This window comes from Vicugna pacos, chromosome X (assembly GCF_048564905.1).
Source record: "Vicugna pacos chromosome X, VicPac4, whole genome shotgun sequence".
Lineage (NCBI taxonomy): Eukaryota > Metazoa > Chordata > Mammalia > Artiodactyla > Camelidae > Vicugna > Vicugna pacos.
Genome location: NC_133023.1, coordinates 29,447,294 through 29,468,559, shown reverse-complemented (window position 1 = coordinate 29,468,559; position 21,266 = coordinate 29,447,294). Strand labels below are relative to the sequence as shown.

Sequence of the window (21,266 nt, the reverse complement as noted above, 5' to 3'; positions counted from 1 at the left end):
GTAAGGAGGTTAAAAAAAAAAAAGGAAAGGATGAAGGTAAAACCAGGAGCCGCCTTTAGAGTAGCAAACAGCCTGTCTTTGGGTGTATGCCACTCTGAAATTCCTTTCAGAATTACTTCAGAAATTTCAAAAGTTCTTTTAGCCCAAATCTCTGTATTGTTATCTTTTACTAAAAATTACTTCATGACCATTTTACCTTTATAAAATTGTAAGTTTAGATTACCATACCCAAAAGATATCTGTGACTTGCTCAAAGGACACTTCAGAATTATTATTATTCTTAGAATTATAACATATAACACCAAAACATTTCATCAAAGTTTAGGAACATTTTATATTCTCTGTCAAGTAGAGCAGAACATTTAACAGATATTTTACTCTACTCATAGCGTTCCTGTGAAAACTTTTTTCTAATTATGAGAGCTCAGGGAAAGACTCTGGAAAAGAAAGTTAAATATGTGGGAGAGGGTTGAAAAGAAAAGGAGTCAGGAGACATAAGAACCTCAGGAAGAGGAAAAGTGAAGTGAAGCAGCAGGAAAAATAGTTGAAGTACACCTCTGACCAAAATGCATATTCTAGAATACGTGATCAAGTTTCAGGAACTTTTTAGGTTCTCCAGTCTTCAGCATTGTCCTTAGGTGGTAGATTTGGATGCACAGGACAGGGGAGGGCTGAGCCAGGGAAAGAATGCTGTGTGGGAGTCAGGTGGCACACACCTGTGGCAGCAGGCCAAGCAGGGAGCCCTACAAGTCCATGGCACAAAGGTGAGGTTGGGCCAGGATACAGAGTGCCAGGCTGAAGAATTTGGTCTTAAACTTTGATTCTGCTTAAATTCTCATTTATACCTAATGGAAAAATTAGTTTCAGTAAGTATACATTTCCTTGGTTAAAGGAAAGAAACAAAAAGTTATGAAAATTATATTTAGAAAGTCAAGCAGTAATAATATATTTCCTACTTAAAGAATAGTCTGTTATTCTGCATATTTTAAATAGGAAATAGATGATTTGGATGAGGTTTTCTTCAGTCATTCCCACATGATGTGTTTTAATCTACAATATCCCTAACCTATTTACACCATCTAAGCCAAACAAATCAAACTATTTTTAAATCTTGGAAAATAAATGATGCATTAACTCATATCAAAATAAACATGTTTGAAACTTTGCATTCCATCCCTTAATTAGATAGTCACTCCAAAGATAATCTTCAAAAAAAGAAAAGAAAAAATTACACTCTTGGTGTCTACAAGACAGAATTCACCTTTGAATTTTGTTTGGATGATTTTTGTTTCAGATAGCCAAGTTAGGACCCATGATTTTAATCATCAGCAGAGATCTTTTAATGACTGCTATATCTGGAAATTACCAAATATTGCTTTTCCAAGCTGTAGCAAATTTGGATCCACAGTTAGCCACTAAGGAAAATGTGCTGTTGGCTTAATTTCCACCTAAGTAAGCTAATGAAAAAAGCAGTAAGTTTTTCAGATATTAAAAATAATTTCCCATCATGGAATTAATTTTTTCATGTATTTATTTAGTATATATTTACTGGGTGCCTCTTATGTGCCAGGCACAAGGCTGAATGCTACGGTCGCAGATGTTAAAAATCCAGTGCCATCCCTCAGAAACTAGCTAGAACATGGCAGATTCCTAGATAGTTCCCCATGCCAGTTCACAGTCAGTAGATTTCTTATTCATTGCCACTACCATAAATATGAGACTGAAGTGAGAATTTCTCCACGAAAAATTATGCCTGTGGATTCTTGCCTTTCCTGGAAACTGCCTTCTCTCTGATGCTACGCTTTGTTCACCACGGGAGAACAACTCAGCACGTTTGCCTCAGGTACACAGTTGGCTTTCCTCTATAGTGAGGGAATTCTGAGGTATGGTATATGGTATATGGTATATGGTATATGGTCTCCTGTTACTGTCAGTTTTTCCCAGGCTTAAAACCTGAGACAGCCTCTTTCAGACCTACCCAATAATTGCTCCCCTGCATTTTTAAAAATAGCTTTATTGAGATATAATTGAAATGAACTATACATATTTAAAGTACATAATTTGATTAGTTTTGACATAAATATACACTTGTGAAAGCATAATCAAGCACGATCAAGAGAGTGAAAAGTGCCGTTATCAGCAGGAGGTTCTTTGTGGCTCTTTGTGATCCCTGTCTACACCCCCAGCCCCCTGCCATACTCAGCAAATCACTGATCTGTTTTCTGTCATCCTACATTTTACATGTTCTAGATTTTTATGTAAATGAAATCCTATACTGTGTACTCTTTTTTTCTTGGTTTGTCTTCCTTCACTCAGCGTAACTGTTCTGAGATTCATCCATGCATGTATCAGCAATTCATTCCTTTATATTGCTGAGTAGTATTCCATTTTGAGTTAATTTCTTATATGGTAAGGGTGTGGATTGAAATTATTTTTGCATATGGACATCCAATTGTTCTAGCACCATTTGTTGAAATAAAAAGGCTATATTTTCTCTACTATATTGTCTTCATACCTTTGCCAGAAATAAATTGATTTTTTTTTATGTGAGCCTGTTTCTGGACTCTATTCTGTTCCTTCGATCTGTTTATCTTGTGCCAGTACCACACTGTCTTGATTACTGAAGCTTATAAGTCTTGAAATCAGGAACTGTTAATCAACTTTGCTCCTTTTCAGACTTATTTTGACTATACTAGACCCTTTGTATTTCCATGTGAATTTTTACAATCAGTTTGTCAATTATTGGGAAAGAAATGCCTGCTGGGATTCTGTTTGGGGATTGTTTTGACTCTACATATGAATTTGGGAAGAATTAACATACTAAGTCTCATAATTCATGAACATGAAATTTCTCTTTATTTATTTATTGATGTCTTCTCAAAGTTCCTTTAGCAACATTTTGTTGAATTTTCCTTACCATGGAAGTTTAGGTCACTGATAATAGGCTTTTTGTGCTATAAATTTCCCCTGAAGTACTTGATATGTTGTTTTTATCTTCATTCAGTTCAAAATACTTTATCATTTCCCCTTTGATTTCTTTGACTCATGGGTTATTTAATTTCCCCCGTTTAACATGTTTAGGAGTTTTTCAAGTGATCTTTATGTTATTAATTTCTAATTTAATCACATTGTGATTAGAGAACATACTTAGTATGACTTGATTCCTTTTAAATTTATTGAGACATGTTTTATGGCTCAGAATCAGGTCTATCTTGGTAAATGTTCTTTTGAGAACAAGTTTGAGAAGCTACTGTTGTTGGGTAGAGTGTCCTATCAATGTCAATTAGATCAGGTTAGTTAACAGTGTTCTTCAGGTATTCTCTATCCTTTCTAATTTTCTGTCTGCTTGTTTTATCTGTTATTGAAAGAAGAGTATTAAAATCCCTGACTATAATTGTAGAATTGTCTGTTTCTCCTTGTACTGCTATTAATTTTTGCTTTATGTATCTTAAAGCTGTTATTTGGTTCTGTAATGTTTAGGATTTGTTATATCCTCTTAATTAATTAACCCCTTCATCATTATGAAATGACCTTCTTTATCCCCAATAATATTCTTTACTCTAAAATCTACTTGACCTGATATTAATATAACCACTCTAGCTTTCTTTTGATGAGAGTTATCATCTTTTAATATTCTTTTACTTTTAACCCATTTATGATTTTACATTTGAAGTTCACTTGATTTAGGCAGCATGTAAATGGATGTTGCTTTTTTATCTAATCTGAAAATATCTGCCTTTTAATTGGAGCATTTAGACCATTTATATTTAATTTGATTATTGATTCCATTAGGTTTAAGTTATCATCTTACTGTTGGTAGTATTCTTCTTTGTCTCTTAAAAATGCTAGTTTATTTTATCTGATATTGATACAGCTGTACTAGTTTTCATTCTTTCATTTTTACTTGTGTTTTATTTTTTAACATTTTTTATTGATTTATAATCATTTTACAATGTTGTGTCAAATTCCAATGTAGAGCACAATTTTTCAGTTATACATGAACATATATATATTCATTGTCACATTTGTTCCTCTGTGAGCTACCATAAGATCTTGTGTGTGTTTTTCCCTGTGCTATGCAGTATAATCTTGTTTATCTATTCTACAATTTTGAAATCCCGTCTATCCCTTCCCACTCTCCACCCCCTTGGGAACCACAAGTTTGTATTTTATGTCTATGAGTCTGTTTCTGTTTTGTATTTATGCTTTGTTTTTTGTTTTTGTGTTTTTGATTCCACATATTAGCGATCTCATATGGTATTTTTCTTTCACTTTCTGGCTTACTTCACTTAGAATGACATTCTCCAGGAGCACATGTATACCTAAAGTCTAAAGTTAATTAGTATTCTTTTTCCCAGATAATACCAGGATCTTAGAAGGGTTTTCTCTCCTATCATCACTTCTCATTTTACATGTTATTGTATCAAGTATTTAAAATTTTTTTAGCCTCATCAATCCAGTATCATTATTTGTTATACCACTTTCTTTATTTACTGTTCTTTTCATATCTTAGATGTCCTTTCTGGAATGCTTTTTATTGTTCCTGAAGAAATCCTTTGGTAGTTACTGTCATAAATTTCTTCCTTAGTTAACTTTTTCAGTTTCTATTCACTTGAAAATTAATGATAGTATGGCTGGTTGACAGCTACTTTCTTTTAGGATCTGTTCCCATTGTTGCTATTAAGAAATTTGCTTTAGTATAATTGCTGGTAACTTAGCATATAAACTGTCATTTCTCTCTGGATGCTTTTTACATTGTTTGTTTGTCTTCGATGTGCTTCATTTCACTATGAGATACCTAGGTGTGAGTTTTTTTAATTTTAACTTTCTTCTAATCCATTATGACTCTTGAATCTGAGAATTCATATCATTCATCATTTTATGAAAATTCTCATCCATTTTTGAGTATTTCCTCTCTCTTCTTTCAAACTCCAGTATAATCAAACTTTTCATTCTGTTGTGTGTGTCTTTTAAATATTCATATTTTCTATGTCTAAGTGATATTTGGGGGAATTTCAGAGCTTGTCCGTTTCATAGTATCTTTTCAGCTGAGACTAATCTCTAATAATTTCAGTTATTATATTTTTCACATTTTGAAGTAAAATTCTATTTTGATTCTTTTTCAAATCAGTCTGATCTTTTAAAAACTAGTATCTTGTTTTATGCTCATTGTTTTTATTCTAGTCCTTTAAATAATTTAAGCATACTTATTTTATATTCTGTATTTAGTTATTCCAATGTCAGACATCCTTCAGAGCCTAAATCTGTTTGTTGCTTTGTCTGACTTGCTAACAGTGTCTTGTTTCCTTCTGTGTTTTGGAATTTGGATTGTGAGTTCATGTTGAACCAGGACTTTTTGTGGAAATTCTTTAAAGCTTAGATTAGGGTAAATTCATCCATAGAGAATTTGTATTAGTCTCTGTTAGCTCCTCTGGCTGTTAGCATTCCAGGACCACTTTCATTTAATGTCTCAGTTAAGGGTTTCACACACACACCAGTAATGTAGATGTGAACCCCAGGCTCATATTAGGAAAACATTGTTAGGCTGAGAGAGACATGTTATTTTGTTATCTCTCAATGTTTGTAGGTGGACTTACATTAAAGGCCTAGTCCCTAGAGGTTACCTACTTTATGTAGGGAAGGGTCTCAGTTCTAATTTTCCATATTTTGTGAGGTCAAATCTGTTAAAATCCAAGACTTGAAGTTATAAGATCAGTATATGCCATTTCAATACTCAACTCATCTCTGAGGCTTCCTGCTCCCTCTTCATTTTTTGGCCTACAAGAATTTCCTTTCATTTTATGTGAGCTTAGCTACACATTATAAAATTCTCTTTTGTATACTTCCTTAAGCATCTCTTGGAATTTTGTAATGGCAGAATTTTTCAAGATGTGTATTCCTCCACAATAGCAGGAACAGAAGTTCTTCCATTTTAGTTCATAGACTCTTTTTCTAGACACTGACTTTTTGGGTTAAAACTTTTCACTCTAATTCCTCCATTCTTTAAGGCTAAAGGTAAGTTATTATTAGTAGCACCATTTCAATTTCTGAAGGAGCCAAGTCCTCAGCTGTTTTTGTTTTTGGAATCTTGTCAAAACCATTATTTGGATTGTCACTCTTTAGAAGTCTTGTTTTCTGTGTGGCTAAATCCTCAAAGGGCTCAAATCACTTGGAACTTTTTAGTTACCGTCTTCCTTGATGTCTCCTGCATATGTCTTGTAGGCCACTTTCTTCTTGATGTCTTCCTCCCCTGACTTCTGAGCTGCCTGTTTTTCCTGATTTTGTTCCTACAAAGCTCAGTCCCCAGTTCTGGCTCTCTTCCTTTCACACTTGGCTTTTCCTCACTCTCTTTTTTACTGCTCTCTCTTCTGCCCACCTGGAATCCCTGGGTTATGGGGTCTACTTTCATCTCTTCAGCTATTACCTGCACTCTGCCTGTCCACAGCCCTGGCCTCCCCTGAGGAGCAGATCCATATATCCAACTGCCTACTCAGACCCCTGGGGCTCCCACTGCCATCATTCAGCAGCACTAACATTTTGCCAGAGTTGTGATCTTCAGGAATGTAGATGTATGTCCTCCTCTATAATATCCTGGTTTTCATCTTTTTTCCTCTTGTAGCAAAACAAAGTAAAATACTAAATTTGTTCTTTGAATAAAAAGAATAACATATTACCAAAGCGCTGATAGTGTTGAAGGGTAAACCCAGAAAGGTCTTATTTTAGGGAAGAGTCATGATTGTGATTGGTAAAAGAAAAAAGGCTGGTGGAGGTTGAGAATGTACCATTGTGGTGTCCCGTAAAGATGTGATGAAATATGTTAAGACTTGTTGAAAATTATACCCCCTAAATACTATTAAGTGAATATTTCACTTACTGAAATGAATTCTTTTTGTGCATTTTTTCCTAGATTTTCCTCCTTAAAAGGATGTCATTGACAAGTCAGAAAAGTATGCAGAGTAATAATGACCCGCTTCCAGAGATAAAACCAATAGGAGATCAAATAGCTTTTAAAGCCAATAAGAAAGATGCTAACCAGAACGACATGGGGCAAAATCATCAGGACACCTCACCCCCAAATACGGAGAGAAGGTCAAAATCTTGTACAATACTATGAATATATAGTTACGTTTTCATGGTCACCAAACACGTAATTTATACTTGAAAACAACATTTGCGTTCTAAAGGAAAGTTTCTGATAAACTTTTAAAGATATAACTTAATAATATGTTTTATTTGGTTTGAATAGTACGACCAGTTTTGATATTTATTTAAATGCCGATATTTTTGACAAGCAGTTTCAAAATATGTGTATCTCAAACTCTCCTTCAAGTGTTGTGGCTTTAACTGGTCAGTGTTGTGATATAAAATATATTTTTATATGTGAAAGTTAAGATACTTCATAGTTTTTACTAAACAATTCTACTTCTTTATAATTTCATAAGGCAATATTTGCAATCTTATGACACTGTGACAATTTTTAACATATTTGCAATTCTCAAAAACTGAGTCAAAATTGTTTTTAATGAACATATTTTAATAAACTATATCTGGTTTATTAAACCAGATATATTTATTTATTCATATTCACCCTATTTGAATGGGTGAATATGAATAAAATTTGCAGGTACTTAGAGTTATCAGTTGGTAAAATGAGGGCAAAAAAATCTAATTTTAAAATACTGAAAGATGCATAGTGCATTTACCTCTGAGTAAAAAAAATATCAGGGCAACTGTATAAACAGTACATCCTTGTGGAGAAACTGTTGAAATTTCTTTGCTTCCGGCTTCTCCCTTTAGAGAGGTGATCTGACATGAAAACATTGTAGATTATGTGGTATAATCTGCACTGTTAGACCATGCCACAGAGCGCCACCATAGGGGAACCAGACACAGCCAGGCTTGCTCCTTTCATCTGTCTCTAGCATTGACAGTGGTTACCAAGGTTGGCTCCATGCCACGGTGCTCTGCCACAAGGAATAGGAAGGGTAAAGCTGTGGAGTCTGACCTGATAGAAATGTTGCTTTCCTATGCTCACAGGTGCTACTTACTTAATGGAGCAAACTACCTTCATTTTTCCCATTCTAGCTCTGACTGCAACATTTTCTTATTCAGTCACAATGACCATTGCCCAATTTAAACAAAGAAAAGGAAAAAAGCCCCATCTTTGTTTTTCATTCACAAGGACTGTAAGAGTGTAGAGTAGATGTGATTTTGAAATCTTACAAAACAGTCTCCTATGTAAATATTACATTTAGTGGAATTCTAATTTTATTAAAGGTAAATTTAATTTAAAAATTTACCATTGCCACTATAGTACTGGTACAGTATTGTAAAAGTACTTTGCCAAAATATAAGCTGTAGGAACCAAGTGGAAGTGAAACTCACAAATAGTGCTAAGACATCCCAGTTGTGATAGGCAGGATTCTAAGATGGCCGCCAAGGTACCTACCTGCTGGTGTGCTTGCCCTGAATAGTACCTTCCCATTGACTGTGTAGGGGAGGGCAGTGAATATTATGAGATATCACTCCATTGCTTATATTATATTACATGGAAAAAGTGAAATATTTTGCAGATATAATTTTATAAATTTATATAAAGTTAACTTTAAGTTAGGTGGACCTGACCTAATCAGGTGAGCCCTTTCAAAAAAGCTCTAGATACCTGAAGTGGAAGAAGTCAGCAATTCAAAGCAATAGAGATGCTCTCCTACTGGCCATGAAAAAGCAAACTGCCACATTATGAAGAGGGCCATGTGCCAGGGTGAGAGACTTCTAGACTCTGAAGGCCTCGATCCTGCAATTGCAAGGTACTGAATTCTGCCAACAACCAATGAGCCTGGAAGAGGAACCCAGTCCTCAGATTAGACCACAGCCCTGGCTGATACCCTGACTGCAGCTTTGTGAGGCCCTGAGCAGAGGACCTAGCTAAGCAGTACCCAGGCTGCTGACCCATGAAAACTATGAGATAATAAATATATGTAGTTTTAATCCACTACGTTTATGGTGATTTGTTATGCAGCAATAGAAACCAGTATCAGTTTTATTCTGAGAAAGGGCCTCTCGATGGCAACTCCCAGAGCTTCTGTAACAAACTACCATAAACAGTGACTTAAAAACAATAGAAATTTATTGTCTCAGTTCTGGAGGCCAGAAGTCTGAAATCAAGGTCTTGGCAAGGCTATGCTCCCTCTGAAGGCACTAGAGACATTCCGTGCCTCTCTAACTTCTAGTGGCTTCAGGCATTCTTTGACTTGTAGATATATCACTCCAATCCTGTGTCCTCACATGACATTCTTCTTTTGTATCTTCACATTATCTTCTGTGCATGTTTATCTCCATTTCCAAATTTCCCCTTTTTAAAATGGCACCAGTCATGTTGGCTTAGAGACCATTGTAATAGCCTCATTTTAACTTGATTACTTCCTTAAAGGCCCAGTTTCCAAGTTCTGAGGTACTGGGGGTTAGGAATTCAGAATGAAGCCAAAGTTATTATCACAGACCTCTACCCATGGGAGACCCAAGTGACAGTAGAATGAGATGAGTAGAGATGAGACTCTGAATAATTATTTGAGGATAAAACCAGGCTGATTTCTTTATCATGCTCCTGAACTTCAATTAAACAGTTTTCTGCCTGCTTGGATGTTGTGAGGCTACCAAAATGGAAAATATTTCCATCCTTAAAATTTCCTTTTGCCAGAGCACATGGTTTAAAGATTTTTCAGCTGATAGTAAGTTCTTTAAAAAGCTTAGAGTATCTTTTTAGACAGAACTTTAAAATGCACTTTACTTTTTTTTTTACCTTGTAAGAATAATAAATCAATAAGCGAAAAGAGGAGATAAATCAGAAGGTTGGAAAGTCTTCATCTCAGAAATGAGGATGATATTTGATTAAATTGAACAAACAAAGTGCCTTTAAACCAGAGATCACATAACTGAAGTGTTTTCACAGGCTAAACAGATAATCATATTGAAGCTGCTGCCTGTCTGTTCTAGCTGGTAACTGCTGTTTCTCAGTACTGGGCCCAATATTGCCAGACCCTCAGCCATTTTAAAAAGAAGCTGTACATTTGGGTTTTTACATAGACAACTCATTCGTGTACGTGTGCAGGCATTCATGCATGCATATAAACAGCCAAACCCTAGCTGCAGGCCCTATTTGGCCCAAAGAGAGTAACTTGTGTGACCTCTGTTTTAAACAGAGTACATTATTTTGGCAAGAGAAAATTGTTTACAAGGAGAATATGTTGAAAAAATTACTTAGGCCCTGAATTGATCTCAATTGTAATCTTCCCTAGTTTGACCTCAGATTTAAGCAGGCAATGAGAGTTAAAGAATTAATTAGAAAAGTGATCATTCTACCAAGAAGGTAATTTTTGTTGTTGCATACACATGCATACTAAGCCTTCTTGGGAGTGTGGAGAGTTGGGAGGGGATAATGGAGTACAACTGTATTGAAGAGAATGAACTAAGATGTTTCTGCTGGAAGAAGCCACTTGAAAGTTAAGAGACAAAACACAAACAGGCTTAGTAAGCAGTCACTCCAACAATTGTGATGGATGGCGACTTTGGCACAATGTTAATACACAATCCTAATCACTGAAATGTCAGGAAATGTTATATTAACCCTAAAATTATTTACCAAACTACAACAGGAAATCTTATCTGACCAGGCCAAGCTATATTCCCAAATAGTTCCACTTGCTTTCATTTTCATCTGGTATGTATAATATGTATATTATGACAGATGAGATGTCTTAAAGGTAAGGTCAGCAGTGGACTAGAGAGCTGATCTAACTTTAAGCAATGTACAGGCATACATTTTTATTTTAAAAAAAATCTTATGTGGTTCAGTGGTAAACATCTATCACCAAGGTGAAAAAAAATTTTATATATTCTAGAAAACCTTTTGAAGTTTCTCAGAAGCAATCTTTACAAGTAATTTGTTCAGAATTACAAGATATTGAATAGAGTTCCCTGTGCTGTATAGTAAATCTCTTAGTTAGTTTATCCTTCCCCTCCTCCCTTTCCCCTGTGGTAACCATAAGTTTGTTTTCTATGTCTGAGTGTTTCTGTTTTGTATATAGGTTCATTTGTATTATTTTGTAGATTCCACATATAAGTGATATAAAGTATTTGTGTCTCTCTGTATGACTTCACTTAGTATGATATTCTTTAGGTCCATCCAAGTTGCTGAAATGGCAGTATTTCATTCTTTTTCATGGCTGAGTAATATTCCATTGCATGTGGTTATTGCTTTTTAAACCAATCATCTGTTGATAGGCACTTGTGTTGTTTCCATGTGTTGGCTATTGTAAATAGTTCTGCTATGAACATTGGTGTATGTGTATCTTTTCCAGATACATGCCAAGGAATGGGATTGCTGGGTCATATAGTAGCTGTATCTTAGTTTTTTAAGGGACCTCCTTACTGTTCTCCATAGTGACTGCACCAATTTACATTCCCACCAACAGTGTGTGTGTGGGGGGTCCCTCTCCTCCACACCCTCTCCAGCATTTATTATTTGTATATTTTTTGATGATAGCCACTCTGATGTGAGGTGATACCTCATTGTGGTTTTGATTTACATTTCTCTAATAATTAACCATATTGAGCATCTTTTCATGTGCCTGTTGGCCATCAATATATCTTCTTGGAGAAATGTCTGTTTAGTTCTCCTGCTCATTTTTTTTATTAGATTGTTTTTTGGATACTGAGTTATATGAGCTGTTTGTATATTTTGGATATTAACCTTTTGTTGGTTGCATTGTTTGCAAATATTTTCTCCCATTCTGTAGGTTCTCTTTTCATTTTGTTGATGATTTCCTTTGCTGTACAAAAGCTTTAAGGTTTTATTAGGTCCCATTTGTTTATTTTTGCTTTTATTTCTTTTGCCTTGGGGCACTGATCTAAAAAAATATTGCTATGATTTATGTCCTAAAATGTTTTATCCATGTTCTCTTCTAGGAGTTTTATGGTGTCATGTCTTATATTTAGGTCTTCAAACCATTTTGAGTTTACTTTTGTATATGATGTGATGCAGTGTTCTAATTTCATTGATTAACATGTAGCTGTCTAGCTTTCCCAGAACCAATTGTTGAAGAGACTGTCTCTTCTCCATTGTATATTCTTGCCTCCTTTATCATAGCTTAATTGACCATAAGCATGTGGGTTATTTCTGGGCTCTGTATTCTGTTCCACTGATCTGTCTATCTGTGTGTGTGTGTGTGCACCCACACGCACACGTGTGTGCCAATACCATACTGTTTTGATTACTGTAGCTTTGTAGTATTATCTGAAGTCTGGAAGGGTTATGCCTCTAGCTTTGTTCTTTTTCTTCAGTATTGCTTTTGTAATTCTGGGTCTTTTGTGATTCCATCTGAAGGATTATTTGTTCTTGCTCTGTGAAAAATGTTCTGGATAATTTGATAGGGATCACAATAAATCTGTAGATTGCTTTGGGTAGTATGGCCATTTAAACAATGTTAATTCTTCCAATCCAAGAGCATAGGATATCTTTCCATTTCTTTGAATCATCTTCAGTTTCCTATATCAGTGTTTTATAGTTTTCAGCATATAAGTCTTTCACCTCCTTGGTCAGGTTTATTCCTAAGTGTTTTATTTTTTGATGTGATTTTATAAGGAATTTTTTTTTACTTTCATTTTCTGATATTTCATTGTTAGTGTAAAGAAATGCAACAGGTTTCTGTTTGTTAATCTTGTATCCTGCTACCTTGCTGAATTCATTTATTAGTTCTAATCATTTTTGTGTGGAGTCTTTAGGGTTCTCTATATAAAGTATTGTATCATCTGTAGATAATGACAGTTTCACCAGGTCCCTTCCAATTTGGATATCTTTTATTTCTTTCTTGTTTGATTGTTGTGGCTAGGACTTCCAATACTATGTTGAATAGAAGTGGTGAGAGTGGGCATCCTTGTCTTGTTCCTGAATTTAGCAGGAAGGCTTTCAGCTTTTCACCATTGAGTATTATGTTGGCTGCGGGTTTGCCATAAATGCTTTTATTATGTTGAGATGTGTTACCTCTATACCCACTCTGGTGAGATTTTTTTTAATAATGAATGGATGTTGAATTTTATCAAATGCTTTTTCTGCATCTATTGAGATGATCATGTGGCTTTTGTCTTTTCTTTTGTTAATATAGCATATCACATTGATTGATTTGCATATATTGAACTATCCTTGTGACCTTGGGATTAATCCAACTTGATCATGGTGTATGATCCTTTTTTTTGTATTCTTGGATTTGGTTTGCTGATATTTTGTTGAGTATTTTTGCATCTGTGTTCATCGAAGTTATTGGCCTGTAATTTTCTTTTTTGTAGTGTCTTTATCTGATTTTGGTATCAGGATGATGGTGGCTTCCTAGAATGAATTTGGGAGTGTTCCCTCCTCAATCTTTTAGAATAGTTTAAGAAACATAGGTATAAGTTGTTCTTTGTATATTTGGTATCCAGTTCTGGGACTTCTATTTGCAGGGAATTTATTACAGATTCTGTTTCACTTCTAGTGATCTATTGGTCTGTTCAAATTATCTGTTTCTTCTTGACTCAGTTTTGGAAGGCTGTATGTTTCTAGAAACTTGTTCATTTCTTCTGAGTTGTCCATTTGTTGGCATATAACTGTTCACAGTATTCTCTTATGATTGGTTTTTTATTTCTGTGGTGTTGGTTGTTATTTCTCCTCTTTCATTTCTTATTTTATTTGGATCCTCTCTCTTTTCTTCTTGGTGAGCCTGGCTAGAGGTTTGTCAATTTTGTTTATCTTCTCAGAAAAACCAGCTCTTTGACATATTGATGATCTTTTATATTGTTTTTAGTATCTATTTTATTTATTTCCTCTCTGATCTTTATTATTTCCTTCCTTCTGCTGACCTTGGGTGATTGCAATGGATGGAGGTAGGAGGAGGGTATAACTACAAAGTGATAGTATGAGACAGTGTTTTTGGAGTGATGGAATTGTTATGTATCCTGATTTTGGTGATACTGCCTTAAACTATACATTATAAAAATTGTCCACCCAGTAAAAATTAAATGATTAAAAAATATAATCAGAATATACTTTTTTAAAAAACCCAATTTAGTCAGGTAAATTATATGGACTTAAAATAATGAGACTTGAAAATCTAACCTTTGATCTAAAGGTAAAATTTGGGTTATCTTAAAGTAGTGGTTCTTAACTAAGGGTATATGCAAAACGCAGGGAAGGTTTTCAGGTATCACTGCCTATAACCTACCTGGTTCTGATTAACTAGGTCAAGGCTAGGGCTGGACATGGCTTTTAAAATGGCTTCTAAGGTAATTGTGATATAATAGCAAGTGGAGAATAATTGATTTGAACTGACAAATTACTACAAAACTTCAGAATGTTACCTATCACAAGCAAACTATTATAATAGAAGAAATTTCCACATTGTTTTCTCTGAAAGATACTAGTTGTATTAGTCTAGGTAGTTTAACTTTTGTAACAAAGACTCTCCAAATCTGAGTTAATGCTGAGTGTTTATTTCTTGGTTTTGTCAAAATACACAAATGGTATGTACATGACCTTGCCCCACACAGTAGTTTAGGAACCTTGTCTCTTACCATTTGGTGGCTTTAGTATTCCTTGGAGTCTTGGCATCCTCCAGACCTGGAAGTTGTATATATCACTTATGTCCACATTCCACTGGCGTTCACTGGCAAAGGCCCAACTTACTGCGAGGAAAATTGAAAAGTGTAGGCTAATTGTGAGCCTAGGAAAACAAGGGCTCAACACAATTGAATATACTTACTCCATGTGCCAATGGAGGGCATATCCATGTACTTTCACAACTAAGAGTGAAGGACCATGGAATACTTTATACTTTTTAAAATTTAAAACTCTTTCTAAGACATTTTCAACAGCATAAAAAGCCAAGTTTCCAAAGCATAGTTGTGTGTTACTAAGAATACTGGAAAATACATAAAAGAGTTTAATTTGGACTTTGGAGGCCTCCCCCCCCCCAATTCTTGCTTTTAATCACAAGGACCTGCTGACATCACCCCTGATTATTTCCCTTGTATCGCAGTGAATGGTCTCGTCCTCCAGGGTTTATTTTTCACCTCTGTTCCTCTCCAGAGTATTCAGTGAAGAGCCACATAGATGTGTTTCCTCCCTTCCTACCTCTCACACAGACAGTCGTGTGGATTAAAGAAAATTTCACTCATTACACATTCATTGTTACAGTATATAAAAATATTCTCCATGTCTATAACGTGTACCATGTATCTTAGTGCATATGATAAATTGGATGTAGTCAGTGTGGTGAGCATCACAGAGGTACTCCAAGAAGAGTACACACATGGAGTGTAACCTTATCCCATTCTTCATTCTCCACTTAAGTACCAGAAAAGTGATTCTTTGGCTTTGGTAGTGATTGCAGCAGCATTTGTATGTGTGGGAAGATGTAGAAAGAGGAAGAAACAAAAATAGAAAATGTCTATGATCTACTGAGACAGAAATTTACCCCCTATTTTCATAGAAGGGCCTGAACATCAAACAAATGGAATAATCAATACATTTTGTCTGTTTCCTATGTTTGTAACAGACTGCATTTGCATTGATTTGAAAGCAAGTTTTGTTTCCAAGAAGAGATGGCTTACAAGGGATTTTATGCCTCCTCCTTCCTGAAAAGCTGACTAGAGTAACATAATTGGATAGTGTTTTGGCCATCTTTCACAATCATTAATAAAGGATTTACTCCAGCCACAAATACATCAAAGTAAGTATTTTCAGGTGTCAGAAGAGAAAGCACTCCAAAAGACCACACCTCAGTCTTCAGCATGAGGTCAGTGTCAGAACTACATTGTAGGGTTATGACTTCTTAGTGGCAGGATTTGTTTATTTAGAACACCAGCAAAGTTTACTTCCATCAAGGATTGAAATATAAGACACAGGACTCAGGCAGTGTGTGAGTAAAGCAATAAGAAAAGGAGGAAGAAGTATGGGTAAACTGATCAAATCAGTGTGAGCTGGGCAGTGAGTGTGTTTGCAAGCCTGTATGTCACTTGTGCCCAAAAATTCCCCATGCTGTAGATTTTGCACTCGCAGAAGGAGGCCTAGCAGAGCACTCTCCTCAGAATTGATGTCCAATACTGAGGAGAATGATCGTAAGAGAGAAAACTGAGAAGTTGGAAGAAATGTGACATTTCATAAACCGTAAGAGACATTAAAAGGAGGCCTTTCAGGCATTGAAATGGCCAAGGTTGAAGAGAAATAGAAACCCAGATAACACAGAGAGACATGAACCCTCCCTCTGAACTATGTGGATTTAAGCATAGCTGAAGAAACTGAAGGAATCTGACTTTATAATACAAGCACAGTACACTTTCCTTTGAGCAACTACCTGTCATGTCCAAGTTTCTGAAAATAATATAAATGATTTTATCAATGATAAAATAGCCAGGCAAACCCTCTAAATCTTGGGGCAAAAATCTGATCTCCCAAAAACTACTGCAGGAAAAGTTCTTATTATATCTGTGTAAGGCTCAATGGAGTTGGCAAATTGTTTTAATATTTCAACAATTAGTTATTAACCACCTCAGAACTTTTCAGGAAACAAGAAAGTAGAAACATAAGCAACATTTGAAAATAATTTTCACTGCCTTTTAGAAATAGCTTTTGTTTTAGTAGGAAAAGACTAGTAATTTATCCTCTCTACCTGCCAAAAAATAGAACTTAAAAGAAATTGACCAAACTGATATTTTAAACAGCCTTTAACATTTTTCACATTAGGTATTGTACTTTTCAACTCTAGAATTCTCGTTTGGTTCTTTTTTATGATTTTTATTTCTCCATTAAGATTCCCTGTTTGTTGGCTCATTACCATATTTTCTACTAATTTATTAAACATAGTTTGCTTTAATTCCTTAAACAAATGTTTAACACCTGCTTAGAAGACATTCTCTGCTAAATCCAATATGTGGGTCCACTCAGAGTCAGTTTCTATTGACTACTTTTTTCCCGAGTTTGGGTTACACTTTTTAGTTTCTTTGTATGCCTAGTAATTTTTGGCTTAAAAGTGGACACTTTAGGTAATATTTTATATAATACATTCTAATAACTCTAGACTGGTTTACTTTTCTGAAAGTCTTCTGTATGGTTGTTTGTTTGGTGTGTAGTAACTTGTTTGAACTTAAAACTGCAGAATCTGTCTTCCCCCACCCCTAACCCCCACCATCCCACCTCTCTCCCAGTATACAGCTACTGATGTCTCTGTTCAGACTTTTAATTATTTTTACATTTTAGCCCAGCTTCCCTAAGGTTGCCTCTGTGTCTGAATAGCTTAGTTGGTTAGCCAGTTAACTTGGCTGAAGTTGTGTTCAAACAGTTGAGCTCATAAGGCTTCCACCCTCTGCTGATTGAACTGTGCCATGATTAAGGACTGCATTCAGACCTGCAGCCAGTTCTCGTATTTCCCTTGGCTTTCACTTTTCCCCAGGATCTTTTGGGTCTCCCCAGTGTTTTTAGTTTGGCAGCCCATGAGGGTGGTATGGAGAGCTTATCTCAGCTCTTCAATGGCTCAGTGATTTCAGGATCTCCCCTTTAAATATCTGGCTATAATCAACATTTACCTCAAACTAGGACCTCAACCTTGGGCTAGCAAAGCTGAGAAGATTTCCCCATCTGTTACAAACCAAGTCCCTCATTTCTATCTGGCAAATCTGTGAGTTTTCATCCTCTCCCCTTTATCCTTCACAGGTGTTACCCTCAATAAATCTCCTACACATCTAATTCCATATTGGCACCTGCTTTCCAGGGGACCTAAACTGGCACAGTGGGTGACATAGTTAAATGGGCCATCAACTTTGCAGTTTTCACTGATGAAATGTTTAAATTAGAACTGGATGATCCGGAGTCATCCTCATCCATAAAACTGAGACTGCTCTGGAGCAAACAACTCCCTGTCCAGGTCTGCTAGCTGAAACTGAAGATACTGCTCAGTGCTTGAAGGAACCCAGGGGTTAAATTCCTCCTGTAGAAAGGAATGAGGCAATCAGATGGGATTGGAATTTAGTCAGTTGTCACCAACCTGAGATGGGAAAGCTAGATTAGGAGCTGAAGGAGGATCCACAGGAGGCTCTATCCTGGCAAAGTCCTGAGCTAGGAGGTAACTAACCTTCTAAGGTTTCCTAATTGTATCAATAATTGCATTCAAGTAGTAGTAATAGAGATTCAAATATAGTAGCTTAAAACACAATGGTTTATTCTCTTGCATAAAACAAGTTCACAGGTCAACAGTCTACAGTTGTTATGACAAATCCACAAAGTCATAGGGATCTAAAATCATCCTAACTTTTGCTCAGCCGTTCTCACCATGTGGCTTCTTCTGTCCTTAAAGTCATCCTGTGTCCCAAAGTGAAGTCTGGAACTCCAGCCATTACAGATGTAGTCTAGGAAAGAAAATGAAAGAAAAGCAAAAAGACCCTTCCCCACCTCCAACTGAGTCAGCTCCTAAACAGCTTTCCCCAAAGTTGCATACACCACTTCCACCAAATCCCATTGGCTAAAACTTGATCCTGTTTCTACAGGAAGAGAGAGGCAGGAGACAGAGTCCTTTATTCTGGGAAGCAACGTGCCTAGCTAGAAATTCTGTTTAATAAACAGAAGTCTTTGCCACGATGATCCTTCAGTTTAAAAAAATCTACATTGATTTAGTTTAGGTTCAACAGTGTGGCCAGAAAGAGAAGAGAACTTGGGGTAAGATTTTTTCCTTACAGGCTCTGCTACAGACAGATTCAGCCTCTTTTGTGAACCATGGCATGGAATGGTCCACGACCACCAGGTACTAGAGAAGAGCCCCACTCACTATCCAGGAGACTGTAGAAAGAACCCAGACATGACACTCAATAGGATGCAAGTCCAAGATATTTTATATATCATTAAAGACTTCTTTTCTTTGGGATAACAGAAATTGGAGAGGCTCAGCCACATCTAGGTAATGAAGGAGATGGTTCTATTATAAACTTTCTTAGCCAGTTTGGTCTTGCATAATCATGGCTCCCTAGGCCTTCCTCCCAAAAGGTACTGACTGTTTTAAAATAGCAAAATGCAATCAACCAAATTGGCTGTGAAAATCTGCTAAATACAGGAAACTCTGATTTGATAAAAGCTTCTCTCTCTCTCACACACACACGCGCGCGCGCGTGCGCATTCAAACACAAGTACACACGTTCTAGTGAAAATCATCCCAGATCCAGAATTGAGTCTGATAAACTGCAGTCTCACTTGCTTGAATACCTTGACTTTACCTGAGAAGTTTCCACTTAACACAGAGGGCAGATTTTAGAAGAGTTTTTTTCAAAAGTAGACAGTTTTTGCTTTCTCTGGAATGAGTAGATCGTTTTCCTGTCAGAAGTCCTGTGTTGATAAGACATAAATATATAGAAATGGTAATAATTTGTGTTTATGAGGTATAGATGAGACACTGTCTTGAATGCGAAGTGTTCTGCAGATGTGGTCTTCCCCATTCTGGACGCCAGAATCTTGGCTACAACTGTCAGGCAGAGACTCCCATTCGAGGCATCTACCTGGTACATAACATAACACATGGAGCAAGAATTTCACTCAGAATTTCATGAAGACGATCCAGAAATTTACTGACAATCATCAGTGTATCTACTTCCTTATAAAGTTAAAGCACAATTACACACCATAATCATAACATTAACATTTAATAAGCATTGATGCACCACACACTGTTTTGCTTTATTAAGTCATTTAATCTTCATAACAAGCCTATGAGAAGAGTTTTATTATCCAGATTTTCAAATGTAGAAGTGAGTCACAGAGAAGATAATGAACTTGCATAAAAACACACAGCTTTTGAATGGATTTCTAGCTTTACAAAACCTGTTCTTTTTTTTTATGGAGATTTATCTCAAGTGTTTTTATTCTATTTTTTTATTGAGTTATAGTCAGTTTACAATGTTGTGTCAATTTCCAGTGTAGAGCACAATTTTTCAGTTATGCATGAACATACATATATTCATTGTCACTTTTTTTTTCGCTGCGAGCTACCTTGTATACATTTTCCTGTGCTATACAATATAATCTTGTTTATCTATTCTACATATGCCTGTCAGTATCTACAGATTTCGAACCCCCGGTCTGTCCCTTGTCACCCTCCTCCCCGCTGGCAACCACAAGTTTGGATTCTATGTCTATGAGTCTGTTTCTACAAAACCTGTTCTTTTAATCACTATAAATTGTGTACAGCACTATAAAAATTTATTTTCCTACGTCTGCCTTTTTTTCTCTCTCTGAAGAATTGATGAATATCCTTAGCCAGGTGTGGCTAATAAAATGGTCTTCATTTTGATCCTGTCTTGTTTCACTTTGTTGTGTTATCCAAGTTCTGTTGCTAAGTCCTCTTCTGAGTGTCCCATTGCCATCCCCGTTGGGGTCTGTATTGTTAGGCTACATATTGGCTTTGTACTGTGTCGACTTAGCTAACCCCAGAACTGTGTTTCTCAGAATGTCCTTCCTTGTGTGGTTCTGGTTTCTAGTTGGCCACAAGAGATTCAGTAGTAATTATTCTCTGAAGGTCAGTGTAAGATGCCGGGCAATACTGCAGAGTGTGTGCATTGCCACTGACAGGCTGGCTTACCTTCTTAGCACCGGACAGCAGCTGGGCTGACAGGTTCTTCAGCAATGGCCTGATCTCCCTCAGCTTCTTCAAGTTCAGAGCCACATGCATATGCAGCTCCATGACAAAAGATGCCAATCTCTGCAGGTCACCCACATCCTCGGAGCTGGAGATGGTAATAACAGATGGTGTCCACTTTGTCCTTGCAGGTTCCAGTTTGTCCTTGCTCTCTCCCACCACATGTTCAGCTTTTCCAGCCCTGCTACCTACAGTGACTTCAGGCTCATCACCGTATTCCCCACCAGTTCCCACAATTGCCTAAGGTCTAATCCTTTGATAAATTTTAAATTCCGTGTCACTCACAGTGGTTCTGCTCTCCTACTTGAACCCTAATGGACCAGTTTACACTATGATAATGAATTAACCTTAAAGCCAATTGTTTAACATAACGAAGGTTTATTTTGAGCTCAGGATATAAATCCAATGTGAGTCAACAAAGTGGGTTAGCCAACACTTGGTACATATGGTCAGTCTTCAATTTTAGCCATTCTAAAAAGTATATAGTGTTCTTATTATGGTTTTCATTTGAATTTCCCTAATGATGTTGAGCATCATTTTCTGTGCTTATTTGCCAGCCATATA

The 21,266-nt window shown here is 36.2% G+C and overlaps 1 protein-coding gene across 4 annotated transcripts in view; it reads left to right on the top strand.

Moving 5' to 3' along the window:
* Nucleotides 1-15,753, top strand: part of RPGR (retinitis pigmentosa GTPase regulator) — a 62,197-nt gene extending 46,444 nt beyond the window's left edge. For 3 of the 4 annotated variants that reach the window (XM_072956684.1, XM_072956683.1, XM_072956681.1), the window contains one exon: nucleotides 6,908-7,391. In XM_072956684.1, coding sequence (XP_072812785.1) covers nucleotides 6,908-7,114 — 207 coding nt within the window. In that variant the 3' untranslated portion in view covers nucleotides 7,115-7,391. Of the gene's footprint in view, nucleotides 1-6,907; nucleotides 7,392-15,584 lie in introns of those variants that run through there. The other variant, XM_072956682.1, reaches the window with a different exon arrangement.
* Nucleotides 15,754-21,266: the final 5,513 nt, after the last annotated feature.